The 20,272-nt window shown below is 42.9% G+C and overlaps 1 protein-coding gene across 1 annotated transcript; it reads right to left on the bottom strand.

Moving 5' to 3' along the window:
- Positions 1-756: 756 nt before the first annotated feature.
- On the bottom strand, positions 757-16,585 carry LOC306915123 (multidrug and toxin extrusion protein 1-like; the record flags this gene model as incomplete). The annotated part of the gene is made up of 13 exons (XM_079492372.1): positions 16,489-16,585; positions 15,065-15,133; positions 14,289-14,437; positions 13,865-13,907; positions 13,726-13,770; positions 12,946-13,043; positions 12,285-12,382; positions 11,164-11,345; positions 10,662-10,770; positions 3,032-3,107; positions 2,732-2,801; positions 2,301-2,433; positions 757-1,007 (listed from the first exon to the last, which is right to left on the bottom strand). The coding sequence occupies exons 1-13, from the start codon at positions 16,573-16,575 to the stop codon at positions 757-759; spliced, it is 1,410 nt and encodes a 469-aa protein (XP_079348498.1). The 5' UTR covers positions 16,576-16,585.
- Between the last annotated feature and the right edge of the window lie 3,687 nt (positions 16,586-20,272).

Genomic DNA, 20,272 nt, shown 5'->3' with positions numbered 1-20,272 from the left:
AACATCTACACTGTAACTAGATGCACTCTCTCGAGATGCCAACTTGCGCCTTGCACACAACTTGTGCGCAAGCAGAGTTGAAGTGCGCCATGAAGTGCGCCGCTCACCACTGCTGGTGTTGGACACACTACAGCTCACCCATTCTTGATAATTGGGATATATCGTGTCCTACCAAAATCAAATCAAATTATTACTTATACTAGTACTAGTCCATACCTGTTTGGGGATATGACGATATTCTTTTTTGTCTTTCTTTTGCTGCGACGAATTTGGTTGAGTGCATTGTGAGTACATGTCATGCTCCTCTAACAACCCCTGACCCTCCATACAATGCATTCCATACATTACATAGGGCTGGACCAAACATGGACGTATGACATCATCAACCTGCGGCGGGAGCAGTCCCTATTGAGTGAAAGATTCTCTATATATGAAAGAAATAAAATATTATAAGTATAGTGTTTTAAGGCATATTTGTCATATTAGCCAGGGATCCTTTTAAGTATATAGAATTCACAATTCCAAAACACATTTCAACTATACATCAGGCGTTTTCTTTGTATATTTTAAACACTGCTATGAAGTGAATATTTTCGTTGTTCAGTGTAGGACGTCCTGGGAAGAACTGTCTGTTGGTAGCCTGATTATCAGACTGTAGCTTAGAGATGCAGTCCACTAAGAGAGTGGGCGGGGTCTTTGGGCTGGATCCAGGCTAGTCTGTTGGACCATCAGCGACGTGTCGCTGTGTGAGGTCCCTCACTGATGCCGCCGGGTGACCAGCTCATCGACAAAGATGCCAGCAGCGAGGACGAGGAGCATGACCCCGAGAATCAGGCCACGCCGTACCACCAGCTGTCTGCATGACAGAGCCACCCTCACTGTAGTGGCAGCTGCCACATCCTCACCCTGACCCGAATCAAGCGCTCCTGAGACCACGTCCGCCTTCTGAGAGGTCAGAGAACCAGATCCAGTGCCCAGCACCTCCTCCAGGGGTATGAGAGAAGACCCTGATTGGGGGAGATGAAGAGATGGGGAACAAAAAAGGTGTCATGAGAGTGAAGCTTCCCAGTGTCAAGAGGCCATTATTTGGGGTCAACCGCTGTTGATCCGAGCGTGGTTTGATAGCTCAAACATGAGATGCTGGTTCAGCTATCAGAAGTGTTACAGCACATGGAGGCTTATTTTTGCTGTGAAATGTGAATAACGTTTTTTTTTTAAATCCACAAAAATATCAAGTTTGTTCAGAGATGTGTCAGGATTCGGAATAGGAAATTGGAGTTAGCTTACTTTTTTCCCCGATTCCAAACATCTCTTTCCTCTCTGTGATTGGGACACCTGCTCTCTCCAATGCCTAATTACGGTATGTAAAGTACGTCAAATTGTCAGTCCAAAAGCATCTCATCCAAGTATAAGTTGACAGTTTTAATATTCAGTGTATAATCATAACAGCATTGTAATGATTAAATAAAAATAAAATAAAGAAAATGTAATGTAATGAAAATAAAATAAAACCTATGAGTCATGACATTTATCCATGGACATAGATGTAGGCCTGACACCTACCTCTGTAGTGGCCTTTTTCCAGTCCAGTTTACATAGGTAAACTATTAAAAATATGGACATCAATATGACAGAGGTGAAAAGTCCCAACCACAGCCCTGCAACACATAGGGAACCGATAAAGACAGAATAACTGACTCTAGTACAGTGACTCTCAGTATGTGCACTCTCTCCAAGCACGGCTGTACTGACACACTACTGTCTGTTTCTACTGTAGGACTGTGCATAATAACTGACATTTTATGAGACCTGTTCACATTTGTGTATCTTGGCTAGCTGTAAAGTGCAATCCATCTCTTTTAACTTTTCTAGTCCCAGGTCATTACTAGTTCTAGTAGTAACAGCTGTGTCCACATGTAATCAGTTGAGAACCACAGTTATGGCTAGTTTATAAGCACAGCCCTTTCGACAAGACAAGCAAAGCAATGAGTCATGAAATATAAATTAGCCTTTACTTATTGTAGTGGTTCTCAAACATACTGTATGCATGTCAGGGATCCCCGATATGGACTCCCTTTTGAAAATAGTTTGTGCCAAGGACCAACAGGAAGATTTGTCAACATTTTCCAAATATAACAGCTCAAGCTTGTAGATTTTCGAATAGCCAAAAAAATAAAATAACTTTTTAAACTGTTCCTCGTTTTGCTGGGGATCTCCCCAATGACCCATCTGGGGGTACTCCCTTGAGAACCAGTGACTTATTGGACCTCGGCTATTATACACCCTTCAACTCTTCTCACCTACAATGCCCATTTTGACTGGGAACATTAGGGCCACTCCAATGGGGAAGCCGATGAAATAGATACCGATGAAGTAAGCCAGTGCACCGACAATCTGCTTCCCTGCTCCTCTAACAACCCCTCCAGCCACAGCCTGTGAAGATTTAATACACCTGATTCCAAATGCCTCTGGAATTTGCCCAACATAAGGATGCTAGGGTCAATGTGGTTTACATCCATTTTAAATTAAAGTGTTACATTGTGATATTGTCAAACATAAATAAATATATATCTCTCAGACAGTCTGCATTGCCTTTTGGGAATCCGGTCTGACCAGAAGCAGGTATAAAACTATAGTCCGCACTGATTGTCCAGAAATTGAACCCTGTACATGACCTTGCAAAGTGGGCTAGAAATAAAACAAGGCATTTTAAAATTGGTATATCCCTCACCCTAATGGCATCAGACAGATGGATAAAACCATACATTATCATGACATCAGCAACCCTCCTAACGACATCTCTGAAAGAAAAGCAAAGACATTAACATCTTAAAATATATACACATATGTTTTAGAAAATATAGCTTAACATTTTTTGCGCAAATATTAGGTGAAGGTAATTAGTTAGTGTAGAACAAAAACACAAGGGGGCCTAGTATAGGGCCTTGGGGAATTCTGTTCAACTAAGTATAGTATACAGTATAGGATTAAGTGGTTAAGAGACATCAAAGTACCATAAGAATGTACTCACTTCTCTCGGGTGAAAATATATCCTATAACGTCTTTAGTGAGTCCAAGAACGATCCCGACACAACATGAGACTATAACTGAATTGGGGAAAAGAACCACTCTATTATAGTTGGCCGAAGCATGGAAGAATACTTACTGTACAACTGACACTCTAAACAAGGAATTAGAGGACATCCTTTGCCAATAGAATTGTGATGTAATAATAAAGCAATAAACCACAAGAGGTCTCAGGTTACCGTGTATTTTATAATGGCTGAGAGGCATGGTGAGACACGACGTCTATCCATTCCGTTGTCTATCATCTGTCCTCTGTCCATCATCTGTTCACTAATGTTACTCCGTCTTTGTTTTGTTGTAGTGCATGTTCTGCCTGTGACATTGCTGATCTATGCTGCTATGATCTATCTATGCTCTGGTCTAGCGACTCACCTGTCAATCATTTGGTCCCAGCTGTACTTCATGAGTGATTGAGTGATTAGTGTCAGAGGAGCTGTGGCCAGCAGCTGAAACAGTTGTGTTCCCCTTTTGTTGCTCTGTTATTCTTTAGGTAAGTTTCAGATGGGCTGGTCGTAAGTATTCTTTTGGCGTTTGTTTAGTTTTCTTCTTTTTTTTTTGTAGTTTATGGGGTGTCTGGGGACTCTGACATGCACATTGTCTTGTTATTTATGGGTGTGCGAGATTTGTACTCATAATGAGAAATTATATATTGGGTCAGATTGATTGGAGATATATGCAGCTCTCTAGAGTGGGAGAGCTTCAGGTCCCCACATTCCATTCTACAGACCGACCGGTGGATTCGGGGGTTTTACGACCTCTTCCTGTTGTGAGACAGGCCATTTTGACTCCTTCTCACAGGAGAAGTCAACTATAGAACATACAAATATTGAAGTAACCAATCTTTAATTCCTCTTCAATTGTTTAAATGTGTTCTAATAACCTATTATATATTGGGTTGGTAAAAAAGGCTAAATGATAAATACCTGTAATAGTCTAAACAGTTTAATCTAGGCAGAGGTAGCAGTTGGGCACATTACAGGGACTGTAATAGGAGCTGGCTGCTGTGGCCAGAGAAAGGCAGGATGGTCAGTGGCATCTGATTGGCCGAAAGTGTTTAGCATGGAGGTGTGATTTCAGTCAGAGCCCACTGTGACTATTCTGTGTGGCACAATCAATAATCAGATTCACTAATACCAACGAACGTGATACATGTAGTTAGGCAGACGCCAGCGGTATGTATTATTATATATATAATTGTGCATTATTCATAATCGATGTAATATGATGTTTAGATTGTAACCAAGTGTTATTTGTGTTTCTTTTCTCCCGATTGATTAATGGCAATTAATGGTAATTGACTGAATGATAACGTAGATTTAAAACCACATAATTAGTGATACACTTATCACTGAACTAAGTCTGAAAGTCAACAAGGACAAGCTAAGCTTTACCATGATCTGGGACAGTTTAGAGTGTGAAATGATAGCAAGAATTCCTACCGACAGAGCAGGATAGAACTACAGACCAATAGGGCAGAGCTCCAGGGTACTGAGATCATCTTGTGTTGGGGAAAGTGTGAACAGAACGTGTGAATGTATGATTGTAAGTGTTTATGATTAATATGAATTAATAAAAACCCTATAAAATGCACGTTTGAGTTCATCAAATATAAGCTATTATTGGAACATTTAGTTCACCCTGTGCGTGTTAGTCACTCCTGTCTGCCTAGTGCATGGGCTGGTCGGAGCCCCGGCATAACATCGCCAAATAACCGAACAGTTTTAAATCGTGGCCGGGCGGTTTGAAGCGTAATATAGCCTATAATCTAGACATATTACTAGTTTTAAATCGCTGCGTGCAGCGACTAGCTTTAAACAGTTCAACATATTCAGGTTTAAAGCGCTGTGCTACTAAAGTGCACAGTTTCTTTAAATTAGTGGTCACTGAAGTGACCACAATTTAAAGGCAGTTGTACTGTGCATTGGGATCAGTGCACAGTTTACACATAATTAATTCGCCGCCGTGCGAAAGTTAATTCGCCGCCGCGCGAACTGTTTTGAACCATAGAGCCACTAAAGTGCCTAGTTTAAACAGAAAGAAAGTGCCGCACGCTGGGATCAGCGTACAGCTCAATACGCGCCCGGGCAATTTAAGATATAATATAGTCTGAACCGAAACCGTTTGACATATTACAGTTTAAATTGCTACCGCGTTGTAAAGGGCTTTAAATTAGCAGTCACTAAAAGGATCTGCAATTTAAAGTTGTTTTAATTCAGAATATAGTTCAACTGCGACGGTTTGAACTTATTCGGTTGCCGTGCTGTTTAAACTAAACAGCGTAGATCGGTGTATAGTCACTAAAGTGACCACAATTATAACAAAGATAAATTACCGTGTGTTGGGACCAGCGCACAGAGTTGAATCGTGCCACACTAACAACCAGTTGGTGTGGCTTTATTCAACTGAAATTTAAGCCGTGCGTTGATAGCAGCGCATGTGGATGCGATGCCGCAGTAGTTTGATTTGTGCTACTAAATAAATGCGACACCGTTAAACCGTTTTGTGTGGTTATGGGGCCATCTGAAACGGACAGTTAAAACCGTGAGCCACAGAAGTGACTGCGGGTTTAACAAATAGTTTGGTAGTCATTGGTCGATAGGGCAGAGTTCTAATCGACGGTCAGTTTAGGAAACTGATTATTAAGACTATTTGTAACCAAACATAAAGTTTAATTGAGACCGGTTAAGACACCGGTCGTTTAAACCAAGAGAGGTGCTTTTATACTAACCACAATAAAAGTGTTTTCCTGCTGGGTGCTGAGCACCAAGAAACAACAGCAGCTTAGAGCATGTGAGGGGTTGGGGGGATTCCTCATTCTCACTATCATGCAGATGTCCCAATGTGCTGAAACAGTGCAGGGGAGACAATAGCGGTGTAATCCACCAAGGTACTACTGAAGCAACGGTACTTAATTCACCGTAGCTAAAGTACTACGACAGCATTCCGTGTGATCCACGATGCTAATGAAGGTTTAGAACAAAATAGGGTTTTAAACTCAGCGTTAAAGGCGATGTAATTGTGATCCAATTACCAATCAATAATGCTTAACGCTGAAAGCGTGCTTTGAAGTGCGCATAAAGGAAGGGCGTGTCTATAATAACTGTTGCGTGACGCATCTAGCAAAAGCTGTGATCCAGGTTTACATGAGGCTATAGAGTTTGACCGCCCACGGCCAATATAAATCTATATAATTATATTATATATAATCTATATAATATAAAAAGGTTTATTTGGTGAAGGTATTGACAGGGGAGTATGGGCTTCTCTGAGTACAAATGATTATGGACAGAATAACATAGAGAGTGCCATAGTCATAACTATTCGCAACGAGACGAGGGAATTGTCTAGATGGAGTTGCATGCTTGTTGCTCTGTGACTGAGGTCAAGGGGCAATAAAAGACCGCGTTGTGAAATCGCTGGGCAAAAAACTAACCATTTACTTGAGTGAATGAATGATTTGTGAAGTCGACTAACCACTAACCCGGTCCAATTAGATCCTGTACTGTTTGTTAAGGGGAGGGACAGAGGGGGTGGAAAAATGGCTTCTTTAAATGAGCTAAAGATAAAGAGCTCACAGGCTCAATCTATGTTTAATAGTACAACCTATAGGGTAGATCTTTGTATTGACAAGGGTTCATCCAGTGAGATAGCTGAAAGTTTTGCTGTGCTGGACAGGGTGATGGACGATGTGATAGACGCGTCGTCAGATTACGAGATGATCCTTCAGGAGCAAAACCAAGATAGACTTGCACACATAGAAAATGAAGTACTGAATTTATGTATTAAACAGTACAACAGAGAAAGATACCGTGTAATCAGGGCTGCTATCTGTCAGGAGAAAGGCAGGGTAGCCAAAGGTGTCATAGTCACAGCAGGGTGCCACCAGATAGGCCTCTGTGAGTTTCCTGTAGAGAGCAGGAACAAAGGAGCCCCGGAGGAGAGGGGCATACTAAAGCCCGCAGAAGAAGCAGCACCAGGCGTCACGAGATGTGACATCACGGACCCCTTCGCCAGCGCAGAGACGGGCGGAGCGGACGCGGTGCCAGCGGGGACCGGGACCGCCCCAGAGGGGCGAAGAGACAGGGCTGCCAGCCATCCGGGCTGGGAGCAGATAGAGCCTGTCACAACGGAGGCGCAACCTGGTGCTTCCTGCAGTAACCATGCAGGGAGGCCGGGGCCCTCTACACCAACCCTCAGTCAGTACCCTAGCAGACCAGTGGCTAGGGGCAGAGCTGAGGGAGCCTACGAGAACCACGCGACGGTTCCGCAGCCTTCGACAGAGGAGGAATCGCCGAACATCGAAGTGGGATCGACGACAGTAGCAGCAGCAAAAGCAGCAGAGCAGCTGTCAACAAGGGCGGGACTGGTGAGCAGCTTTCCAGAGGGCCTGGAGCCTGTAGACACCGTCCTGTTCATCCAAGCCGCGCCAGTGACGGATGTCGCTCGCGAGGAACTATCACTACCTGTGAACGACGCAGGACCGGCAGCAGCAGAGCTGTCAACAAGAGCGGAACAGGTAAGCAGCCGTCCAGAGAGCCTGGAGGCTGCCTACGCCTCACCGTTCATCAGAGCCATGCCCGCAGACGCCGTGGGCAAGGCCGACGAGTCATCGAACCTCCTCACCACAGAAACGCAGAGCGTGATTTGTGGCATTACTGGTGCCATCATAAGTCTACGCGTTCAACGGGCGGTGGGGGAGGAGCATGACGCACACACCAGGCAACCTGGGGTGACTTTCGTGAGGGGTCACCCGAAGATTGCCCCCGTGAAGGGTGGCAAATCGGGAATGGCAAAGTCCAGTCTGGTACAGAAAACCGCAGTGTCGACACATTTGTTGTGCCGAGTCTGTAAAGCAGCTGAGAAGAAGGCAAAGAAGGCCACGATGGCTCCTGTCCTTTTAGATCCTAGGAAAGGGAAAAGATGGGGGTGGGTGAACGCTTTCATGCCAGCGAGATCAGAGCTGGGTCAGAAAGAGTAGCATGTGAAATGCTTCTCTACCCATTTTGCTCCTACACCGCAGGGAACATTTGGGGCTTCAGTGACAACAAGATGTCACACACACAGCACACACACACACACACGCACGCGCACGCACACAAGCACTCACACACGAGATGTGTGTCTGATCTGTGCATATAAATGTGATGATGTATGTGGGTTCATTATATCTGTACTATACAACAAGTTGCAGGTAAATGGATTTAATTTGTGCCAATTAAGTCCTTATGGACAAATGTGAAATGCTGGTAAAAAATTATTACGGTTCCTTCGATTGGGAGGGGGGATCACTGTCTCTCAAAGTGCAAGTGGGTTTTGTGCGTGAGCGTGTGTGCGCGCACGCACAAACTAACACACACACACGAGCACAAAGACTGCATGTGTGAAAGACACATAATGTGGTTAAGATGTTGCAAGGATTTGCAATTTTCAATTGGGTTGCTTTTGTTAAAGTCAAATTAAAATCCAAAAAGTTAAGTCAAATGACACCAAGTTGTTGAAATGCAAAATCGATTATTTTGTTAAATCATAATTTGAAGTAACTAACAAATTAGCCCATCCTGTGGGCAAAGAGTCGTTTGCAGAGGTGGGGGAGCACGGGAAGAATGTTTCTTAAGATAAAGGGACCAGTCTTGTGTGGAAAATAAACTGTCTTCTTCCTCAAAACAAGGGGGATGTTAGATAGCAGTCTGAACCTTTGTCCGGGCAAACAGCCATAAAATTAAACGGACAGAGGTGACCAAAAGTTCATGTCAGTTAGGTGACCCCTAACTGACATGACAGGTAAATGGTGCATCTCCTACAAAAGTGGAGATGCACCAAGCATCACATTATTACAAGTATTACATAAGTTTGATTAGCTGTAACTGAATTTAATACGTAAGGGTGCGTTGGGATAATTACAAAAATGTCCACGATATCGACGCATGTAAACCTTTTATTATTTAAATTTTTTATTGATTTATGCAGTTAATGTGTTTTATTTTAATGTGTTTTTCAAAGTTGTATAATGTTATAACTTCAGTATGTGGATCCAGTATTATTTAACAGGTTCCGGAATTACTAAAAATGGGATGCGCCCAAATATCAAAAAATATTTCCGAAAAAAAAATTAATATCAAAAATAATCTTTCAGATTATGAAAAATTAATATCCATATCAATTTTCATAACTGACGTGAGGAGTGTCTTGTTATTTATGGGTGTGCGAGATTTGTACTCATAATGAGAAATTATATATTGGGTCAGATTGATTGGAGATATATGCAGCTCTCTAGAGTGGGAGAGCTTCAGGTCCCCACATTCCATTCTACAGGGGTTTTACGACCTCTTCCTGTTGTGAGACAGGCCATTTTGACTCCTTCTCACAGGAGAAGTCAACTCTAGAACATACAAATATTGAAGTAACCAATCTTTAATTCCTCTTCAATTGTTTAAATGTGTTCTAATAACCTATTATATATTGGGTTGGTAAAAAAGGCTAAATGATAAATACCTGTAATAGTCAACAGTTTAATCTAGGCAGAGGTAGCAGTTGGGCACATTACAGGGACTGTAATAGGAGCTGGCTGCTGTGGCCAGAGAAAGGCAGGATGGTCAGTGGCATCTGATTGGCCGAAAGTGTTTAGCATGGAGGTGTGATTTCAGTCAGAGCCCACTGTGACTATTCTGTGTGGCACAATCAATAATCAGATTCACTAATACCAACGAACGTGATACATGTAGTTAGGCAGACGCCAGCGGTATGTATTATTATATATATAATTGTGCATTATTCATAATCGATGTAATATGATGTTTAGATTGTAACCAAGTGTTATTTGTGTTTCTTTTCTCCCGATTGATTAATGGCAATTAATGGTAATTGACTGAATGATAACGTAGATTTAAAACCACATAATTAGTGATACACTTATCACTGAACTAAGTCTGAAAGTCAACAAGGACAAGCTAAGCTTTACCATGATCTGGGACAGTTTAGAGTGTGAAATGATAGCAAGAATTCCTACCGACAGAGCAGGATAGAACTACAGACCAATAGGGCAGAGCTCCAGGGTACTGAGATCATCTTGTGTTGGGGAAAGTGTGAACAGAACGTGTGAATGTATGATTGTAAGTGTTTATGATTAATATGAATTAATAAAAACCCTATAAAATGCACGTTTGAGTTCATCAAATATAAGCTATTATTGGAACATTTAGTTCACCCTGTGCGTGTTAGTCACTCCTGTCTGCCTAGTGCATGGGCTGGTCGGAGCCCCGGCATAACATCGCCAAATAACCGAACACACATAGTGCATAGCTCCCCCACTTATTAGTTTGACCAGCCCATATTTTTGTTTGTTTGTTTGTTTTTGTTTGATGCTTAGTTAGGTCTTTAGTTTATCTTGGTTATTGATTTTGGCATTTATTAATTTAGTCATTCATTCTGTTCACTCAGTGCTTTTTGTGGTGTACATTAATTCATTCCTTCAGTCATTCATCCAGTGCTGGTTTTGTGGTGTTCAGTAGTCTTTTCTATGCCTGATTCCAATTTTAAATAAACTTGTAATATTTCATTGATGTAGTGATCCGTACTTGTACAGATGAAGGAGACCTTGGCAGACAGCTTGGCCTGTTCCGTGTTACCAGCACCAAGAGCATTCCCAACACGCACACTGGCTGCTACAGAGAATCCTTGTGGTAACTGTGGGAAAGGATGAGGTCAAAATGTATACTGTAATAACATATAATAATTTAATAATATATGTAATTATTCCATTCTCTTTCACACATCTTGAAACACTGTACAGTACGTCTAAAACATATCTAAAATATTATATTTGTGAAACTATATTTCCATAGCCTAAAATGTGTTTCCAAATACATGTATTGTGTGCCATGTTGTGTAGGCCAACGTTTAAAAGAAAAATACTATTTATTGCTTCATTTTGTCTATTTCATGTTCATTGTGACCATTTTCAGTATTTTTAGCAATACATTGTCTGCAAACTATATTTATGTACAGTACTACTTATACTGGAAAATGTATTTCTTCTCATCATAGATAAACATGACTGTATTGGATATTGAGAGTTACTTTGTAAGCAAGAGTTGCCAGCCCATACACAACAGCCTGAGCATCCAGCTCGGTTTCACTTATGACACCAGCCAGGAAGTTTCCGATCTCATACAACCACCACTCCAGGCACAGCATCAACATGCTGGGGATGGCGATCCGCATGAATGGTCCCCAATCCTGAAGACATTCAGTTGACCACCCTAGGGGTCAGACGGTCATGGGTCACACCGGTAAACTGTATTATATTGTGTGACTTTACATACTGAAACGGTGCAGTCCAACAGAAGAGGACCCTCTGGATACTGTAACAGACAGTCAAATCAATTGTTCCCCATTCAACTGCATTACTGTGTGTGTGTGTGTGTGTGTGTGTGTGTGTGTGTGTGTGTGTGTGTGTGTGTGTGTGTGTGTGTGTGTGTGTGTGTGTGTGTGTGGGTACTGCAATATTGTTAGCATACGTGATGTCAGGCATGTGTCATGCTAAATAAATGGCATGATCAGTAACATTACAAAACAACCCACTGATTTTCCTCAGTATGGAATGGAATGGAATTGGAATGAACTCAGTCAAATATGAAATGCCAGCATATCACCTTTTGTAGAGAAGTGTAGAGTATGCCTGTTTAAACAACGTGAGTGAGTCAGCCAGCCAGCCAGCCAGCCACAATATTGACTATTATACAACTTGGTCACATATTAGATATTACACACTGGAATGTGACCAATGGTCAACGTATTCTGAGGCTTAGTACACACATAAAGAACAACTGTGCTGTGCTCTGCCTGTGTTTCATGGCCGCCCCAATGCTTTTCCAATGGAAGTCACGTGGTTTGACCAAACACTTGTGTTTGATTGCCCCTCGCCCCCCATCACACACAACTGTTTGGTCAAACCACAAGACTTCCATTGGAAAAGCATTGAGGCGGCCATGAAACACGGACCGCACAGAGCATGTTTGTCTGATATGTGTGTACGAAGCCTCACATTATTAGTAGGTTGAATGCAGAGCAAGAGGCACTTAATAATCGTTGCTGCAATGGCAAACGACTAGAAACCTTTTAATAGCCTCAGAACTGTCTTGTGGTCTATGACGACTCGGATTGAATGAAAAATGATTTCAATGGGAGACACATCTCACCATCCCATGTGGCCTCGTGTAGCCTCCTCCAGCGGATGTAAACGTACAGGAACACAGCCAAGGAATACTGGGTGATAGCATTAGCTGCAGCAGATCCACTTCATCAGGGATGAAGAAGAGCAAAAAGGTTTAGTGGAGTGAGCGATGCACTCTGTGGCATTACAGGGACCCCACCACACACAGTGCAATCCTCCGGTTCATTTAAAAGCTGCAATGCATATAGGATTTATCTCCTTCCAGGGATTCGAACGCAGGGCTTGACGCTAGTAGCAACATTAAACAAGGCTGTAAAAGGCTCATTTATATTTTGTCACATGACCTTTCTAACACTGGTTTCCTCAAGGTCCCCGAGGGGTTTCCAGGGGGTCCCAGCTGAATGATTGATATTTAGAAACGAAATGGATCCTTATGGGTTCATTCCATTTATAAGTGAAGGTACTGCACTGCATGACATATACTGTACAGTAGGTGACTGTGTACTGTATGGGTATATGTTAGACAATGCATATAGGCCGTGTCCAAAATCACTCACTGCTCACTAGATATTGCATTGTGCAACAGCAACGACATAAATAACAGTGATCCGAGTAAGTGTGTGAAATGTGTTTGTTGTACTCTACAGAGAAATAAGTGAATGAGCCATAGAGGCTGTGAAACTTACGCAACACCCATGTCCATAGGATAGAGGAAGATATAGTTGATAAGTGCATTAAGGAGATTCCCCACAGCTCCAGTTATCACCTGAGGCCATATGATGCCCTGCAAACAAACACCCTGCTTTTAAGATCACAAGATTTCTTTCATTCTGTATTATAATTTTACCTTGCTTTTAATATTTATTTTATTACTTATTTTAACAGCTCAGTGGCTTTGTGGTTAGACTGTCTGCCTGAGATTGGCAGGTGGGGCCAAGAGTTCAATCTCCAACAGATTCATAGCAAAGACTATAACAAAGGTACCCAAGGCCTCCCTGCTAGGTTGTCAGCATCAAGGGTTAATTTGGGGGTAAGTCCCTGTGACATACTAGCGTCATGTTCAGGGGTGTACTCGCTGCCTAACGTTACAGAAACAGGAGAAAGACTCCTGACCTCTGGGCCACATATGGCTCGGATTGGTTCCCAATACCACTTTCTCCTCTTTACAGCACATTGCCACATTCTAAACAGAGTGATTTGAATTAAAATAACATCCAGTCCAAGTCAACAGTAGGCTACTGACTTTTCTTTTAAAGACAGCAGACAGATGTCTTACTGATGTTAGATGTATTACTATCCATATGTCAATTACTCAATTTACAATTTAGACATTTAGCAGACACTCTTAACCAGAGCGACTTACAGTAAGAAGGTAAAGCATCAAATGCAGGGAGACAGTGTAGTGCCTCTCAGTAAACCAAGAACGTAGCATGAGTCTAAAATGCTAAACAATATATGCACCACACCTGGTTTTGAAGATATCGCCCCTGCAGCTGATACATGAAGGCAGCCTGTAAAAGACAGCCACAAAATAGCAGGGTTGAATGGGCATGAACAAAACAAACCATGAAACCATTAGGTATACTGGGAGTGAACTCGACTCACTGGCAGAGCTGGCATGAAGATCATCACATACAGCTGGGCAACTCTTTATGGCAGATGGACATGAAGGTAAGTTTTAATGACACTTGCAAATGAAAATGAATGACTTAATTAATTTAATGAGAGAAGCATTTTGGATCCATTTCTAAAATACTGAATTTCTTAAAGGTCTAAATGAAGAATTGGTGTTAAACTGTTTTCTATGATTATGTTATTTTTTAAATGAATTAGAAACGAATGGTTTGAAGTTTCGCTCGAAAACTCCTGCCGAAGTTCGAGTCCTAAAAACAGGGCTAGGGTACAGCTGTGTGTGTGTGTGTGTGTGTGTGCGTGCGTGCGCGCGCGTGCATGCGTGCGTGTGTGTGTGTGTGTGTGTGTGTGTGTGTGTGTGTGTGTGTGCGTGCGTGTGTGTGTAAGGAGGCCTGACCGGGCGACCTCAGGGCTCTGTCTGACTGCCAGCAGTATAGGCTGGGTGTTAATGAGGAGCGCCCAGCAGGGGAAACAGGCGAGCAGCAGAATGAGAACCCCTCTTTGGAGCAGCACTCCTACACGCTTCAGGTTGCCACTCCCATACGTCTGCATGGAGGAAATGCATGCAGTACAGTCAGTCATGATGTAGTCTCGCGTAGCTATTCCACAATCTCCGAATGCTATACTATAGCCCCCATGAGCTGAGTAACGGAAGCTGCCATTTACGTTAATTAATATTAACTCTTATATTAAATATATTTTAAAATCTTTAGAGCTTATTTTTTTATTTCCTTTTCTGCTAAGCAACAAGCTATATATTCTTAGATGTTTTCAATTTATATTAGGATAAATGTGCGCGACTGTAAAGACGAAACGGAAGTGGCGAGGAGGCTCCACTTTCGCTTTATAGTATACTCATGACAGCTCTTCCGTTGGCCCAGACTGTATGATGAAGCGTTTGGAAATCGCGGAGGCAACAGTCTGGTAACGCGAGACTAGTCATAATTCATAATGGCACGTGGCAATTCATTTGTAGAACTTTTCAAATGACGCAAGATAATGATGTGAATTACTGTGGGTATAGGCCTATATGCTTCCATCAGTTACGTTGAAGCAATTCGATGTGTTATTTATTTGACATACCCAAAATAGGGATAGCAGGTTGAAAGTGGTATGGGCGTGATATTTAAGTGAGTGTGACAATTAATACAAGACTCAAGTATATTATATTACCTGAGATATTAGAGTATCACAGGCAGATGCCAAACCAGAGCCAATGGATATACCAGTGACGTTAATCACCTAGATTGAAATCAAACATTTTTAAACAGTAGAAATATATATACTGTGCAGGCACAATTAATGCATTCATTAATTCAAATTTTAGTCAGACTACATGTCTGCAATGCTTGGAGATGGACCTGTGTCCATGTTGGAGGGCTGACAACAAAAGAAAAGACTAGTTTATCATGGTCAAAATGTTTCAACCCTGAAACACATGATCTATGATGGATCTGGTATGAACATGGACACATGTATGTATCAGTCAAACCTATTTTCAGCTAGGTACACTGACTGCACACACTGACTGTGCACAGGACAAACTGTAAGTTGATACTGTGGTGACACACAGAAGAGTAAACTGCTTAGAGGTATTTACAATTAGGCTGTAAAAACGAAGCCTTTGTTAGAATGCTGTCAAACACCCCAGGGGGGTCGGGGGACAGTTCCTAATCATAGGGACAGCTCCTATCTCAAACTGCAAACTAACAGCTGTGTGTGTACAGGGGGCTTTCTGCTCTCTGTCGAAATGACATGATCTACAATGTATTTGGGCTTTAATCATTTAGACTGGTTAACAATACAGTTTGAACTATTTCATTACATGTGTTAAATAATGTTCTGCATACTTCATATATAGTATAGATATTGAATTAGTATATCGGTATAACACATATAGTTCGTTACATGAGCCAGTTGCCATGTGTCCCTCCTCCTCTCACAGGATTTTCCTGTGAAGGAAACATTCTGATTGGCTCCCATAAAGCGGAGGTAGCCTGTTTGTTTCCATGGAGGCGGGATCTTGAAGTTAGTAAATACTGCGATGCTGTGAACTTCTCTGTGTTCACATGAGATCAGCCTATACGATGTGACTCCTGAATGCCACGGGGCCTTCTGCCCGTGGTTGCCTTGTACTGAGTGATTCTGTTCAATAAAACTGATCAGATTCTGTGACGACTAGAACCTCGCTTGCCTCCTTTCTTCAACTCAACCATCACTGCTACAAAGACACAATGGGTCACTTGGTGCATAAAATATACATCACCTACACATTACGTTTGCACTCAAAAGGATACAATGGAAATAAGCTCTTAAACCTGTATGTGTTCAATCCTTTTCACAGATATACAAATGTATCTCTGCTGTAGGGGCAGAAACCAGCTAACTCCAAAATGTCAATTTGTCAGGAAATTAAAACCTTATATTTTTAAAACAAATACTGCCTCATTAAATGTGGTATTGTGGGCCTGGGCCGTGGCTCAGCGGGCTATAAAAAATATAAAATAAAGGTGAAAGCCACAAAACAAAGTGCTATTGTGACTTTATATATTGTCAGATACTTGCACAAGATTAGACTGTATACTGAGTTTCCTTACAGCGATTGCCATTGCCACACCTCCAAGCTCTATCTTGCCCAGGTGTCCACAGAATACCATGCTGATGAAACCCACCAGAAACATCATCAACTCTGAGACCACCTGAAATACAAAAATAAACTCAATGACAATTCTAAACCATGTTATCCTTCTTTATCTTATCATTCCATCTAATTTTTCAGTATCTTATCAAATGGCTGTAGTATCACAATGCATGGTAGCATGGTTCATTATACACAGAAAACATACTTTCTTAAATGCTGTATATATATATATATATATATATATATATATATATATATATATATATATATATATATAGCATCATCAATCAATTCCATTCTGTGTACCACAGAGAACGTTTATACACAATGACAAATTTGACAATGGTTCCTTCTGGCACTATAATGGTTAAGCATAATTTGATGTGTAATGATCATAAGTTATGTTTGTGAACTTCTCTAAATCAAAGAGTTATGCCTGACAGAAAACAGAAAACACAACACAAGTACAGTTTATGCCATGCCAGAGTTATGACAGAATCGAATGTTCTTTTGTCTATTCGGTCCAGTTAAGGATACTGTTCAGAATATTGCTTAATAGATGTTTACTAAACAATCTCCCTCTGACATGGATCGCTGGCCTGGACACAACAGTGCAAACTACTCGACTCAATCAACTTGTAACAAACCAAACACAACGAAAATGGTATTTTGTTGTTTATATCACACTCACACACATTCACTAACTATACTGTTTATACAATAAAATCAACCAGTCTGTACGTCGCTTATAGCACAGTTATGATAGCTTGGCTTTGTTGTCGATAGTAGTAGCAGCAGGTAATTTTACTGTTGAAATAAGAAAACACACAATACAATCATTAAACGCAGAACATACAACCGACTAACACATTTACACAAGAAAGGTATAATGTGGGCATTTATCCTTATAACAACATTTACGGGCACTTTCACCTACCGACCGACCGTCCCAGGACCAACGGAGAACTGAAGTCCAGATGTGCGCACACGATACCCAATGCTTAATATAGCCACACCCACCACTCTTTAATATAAATGTAAATATAATAGCCCCTGTACATCCCCGTTCTACCCCCAATAAATCGCTTCTACTCATAAGAATAATAACTATTGTACACCAATGTTCAAACATAACAGAAATTACTGTATTCTTAATAATAAAAGCTAATATTGATAGCTGATACAAGACCTCGATCGATGAGGCAAGAGATGTGATGCTCTCCACCTACCTCTAGGGTGCATCACCGCTTTACACACAGGTGAAATGCTGTCAGCTTAAGTATAAAAAATGTTTCTCACAGGTAAACACCACACCTCCCACTTGAGCTACGAGTGAAATACACGAAGGAGGTCACACACCCATATCTAATAAACATGTACCTAAATCGGCACACGCAGAAATAAACAAAGTCTTAGACTGCACTCTTAAAAAGATTTAACTTCAAAAAGCTCTTGCAACAATATAGAAAATAGAGAACTAACTTCACTCCAAACCCATAGTAAACATTTACTAACTAAACAGCCACCACACAGAGGAACACCCGCTTATTATAATGGGAAAAAACACACAAAGTCAAATAGTCTGTTTGGGTATTTCTCAATTAGGCTTTTTGTTGGCCCAGGTTAAAGTACCAACCCCACCACGTTTAAGGAGGTTGATAAATGACCCCACCGACTGGTCCCAGCCGATGAGTAGACCCAGGTGGGCCTTCACGCAAACGCCTCGCACGGCGCTCCACACCTGCAAATGTTCCTTCCATCCCCCCACGGTCAAAAGGAAGGAACAGCATGTCAGAGTAACGAGTCTCACGGTCCTCAGCCGTGAGCAGCGCCTCCCACTGTTCATGACCGCCGGTCTCACCGGGCAACCAGGAATGCGCACAATCGTTCTCCGCGGCTCTGCAGAGCCTCTTCGTCCCGCCGTCCAGTGGCGTTGATGAAACCCTCGCAGCCACAGCTGGCGAGAATCCACTTTCTCCGCTGTAAACCGCCGAGAATGCTTTCCTCTGCAGCCTCTCTCCATCTGGTCTGATTAGGATCCCAGACCCTCTCTGCCCCCAGTCAGTCACAGGAAACGTCTGGCCCCAGCAACTCACCATCTGGTTGGCATTCCGGGTCTCATCTCCGCTCCTCCCACTGTGGCCAAACTGCATCCAAGAGCTGAGATGAAAACCCCTGGTGTTTAGCACAGCCTCAACCCCCGCCAACATCACACTTAGTCCCAGGGGGCTGCTGAGGGACTCACTGCTCACGGCGACGCTCTTTACCTTCACAGGGCCGACGCCCTGCGGTGCACGGGCAGCTTCACACACATCCACCGGAGCAGTATATCCAGCGGGCTTGTCGACACCCCACTCCGGGCAGCATTGAGGGACCTCGACCCTCACGGCCCCTGCCATCATGGACCATGCAACGTGAGTCGAGGCCCGGTGTCCTGTCGACCCCATGCTCCCGATGAGCTCCGGATGCCGGCCGCTTACAGTTTTCCCAAGAGGACCGTTCCATAATATCAGATCGCCTCTCACCGCCACTCGCTGGGGGATGAGCCGACCTTCAGTTGCACTAATGAGCATCTCCACTTCTGCTTTGCGGTGTAGTTCCTTAGGCTTCACAGTGCCTCGAAAGAACTTTGCCAATTCCTTCCCGTCTACAGCGGTGAGGCTGGCAATCTTGTCCAGTCCATAGCAGACCATCTCATGGTCCATCCGGTTCTGTGGATTTTCTCTCTGTAATGCCGCTTTCACGCACACACAGTACTTTGTTGACTCTACCCTAGTCTCCACACTACCCACCCCACGCATCATAAGAGTGACAGGCTCACCCACAAGACTCAATCTGTTTGCTGCCTGGTGAGTAATGAAATTTGTGTCAGAGGCTGGATCAATCAGTGTATTCAACCAGGTCCCACGAGATAACACAGGAACCACCATTAAAAGAGCCGGGAGCTCCTTTGGTCCATCTTCACCGGCACACACTGTCGTAGACACTTTATGTGTGTTAGCCTGCTTTAACTCAGCTAACTGCCTCTTCAGGAGACTTATCTCAGCGACAAGACTCTCTTCCTTCGCAGCTAGAGCCTGTGGCTCTTTGTCCACCAGTCTGCCCTCCATTGCAGTCTCCCCGCCAACAGTGGCGTTAGGTGCTGTGCCCTTTTGTGCAGTGCCTTTATCAGCTCGTGGTCTCTGGCACAGCATGTAGTGGTGGTCAGCAGGACCTTCTCGTTTGCATTCCTCCTTTTTGCATAAAAAGTCCCTTTTGCACTCCCCATAATGTACATCCAAACACATAAAACAAGCATTGGTTTATTTTGCCTGAGCTCTCTTTTGTGAAGCACTAGCCCTCCTAAAGGCCTTGCATCGGTACAAGCGGCCTGCATGGCCTCCTTCCCCGCACACATCACAGGACCTCCGAGATGAGTCCTCCTCGCTTGCTGTCGCCCTGGTAAATGCCCGCCGCTCTTGCGGTTTATCTCCAGTCGGCTTGCTGCGAGGCTGCGGCTCACCCGCCCTGGCACTGTCCGGTCGCTTAGCCTGCAACTGCTCCTGCCGCGTAAGGACCGTCTTCTGACAGCGTAGAAAATGTAACAGTCCACTAAACCTGTTCAACACGGTGACCCTGTTCATTGGGTCAGACTGAAATACAAGCCACCGTGTTTGCAAATCGTGTGGTAACTTGCTCTCCAGTGCACGGACCACCAACGGATTGTTGATAGCCCCTGCACACTGCAATGATGTCAGGTC

Source organism: Electrona antarctica (assembly GCF_951216825.1).
Source record: "Electrona antarctica genome assembly, chromosome: 22".
NCBI lineage: Eukaryota > Metazoa > Chordata > Actinopteri > Myctophiformes > Myctophidae > Electrona > Electrona antarctica.
This window is presented reverse-complemented; position numbering and strand designations above follow the sequence as displayed.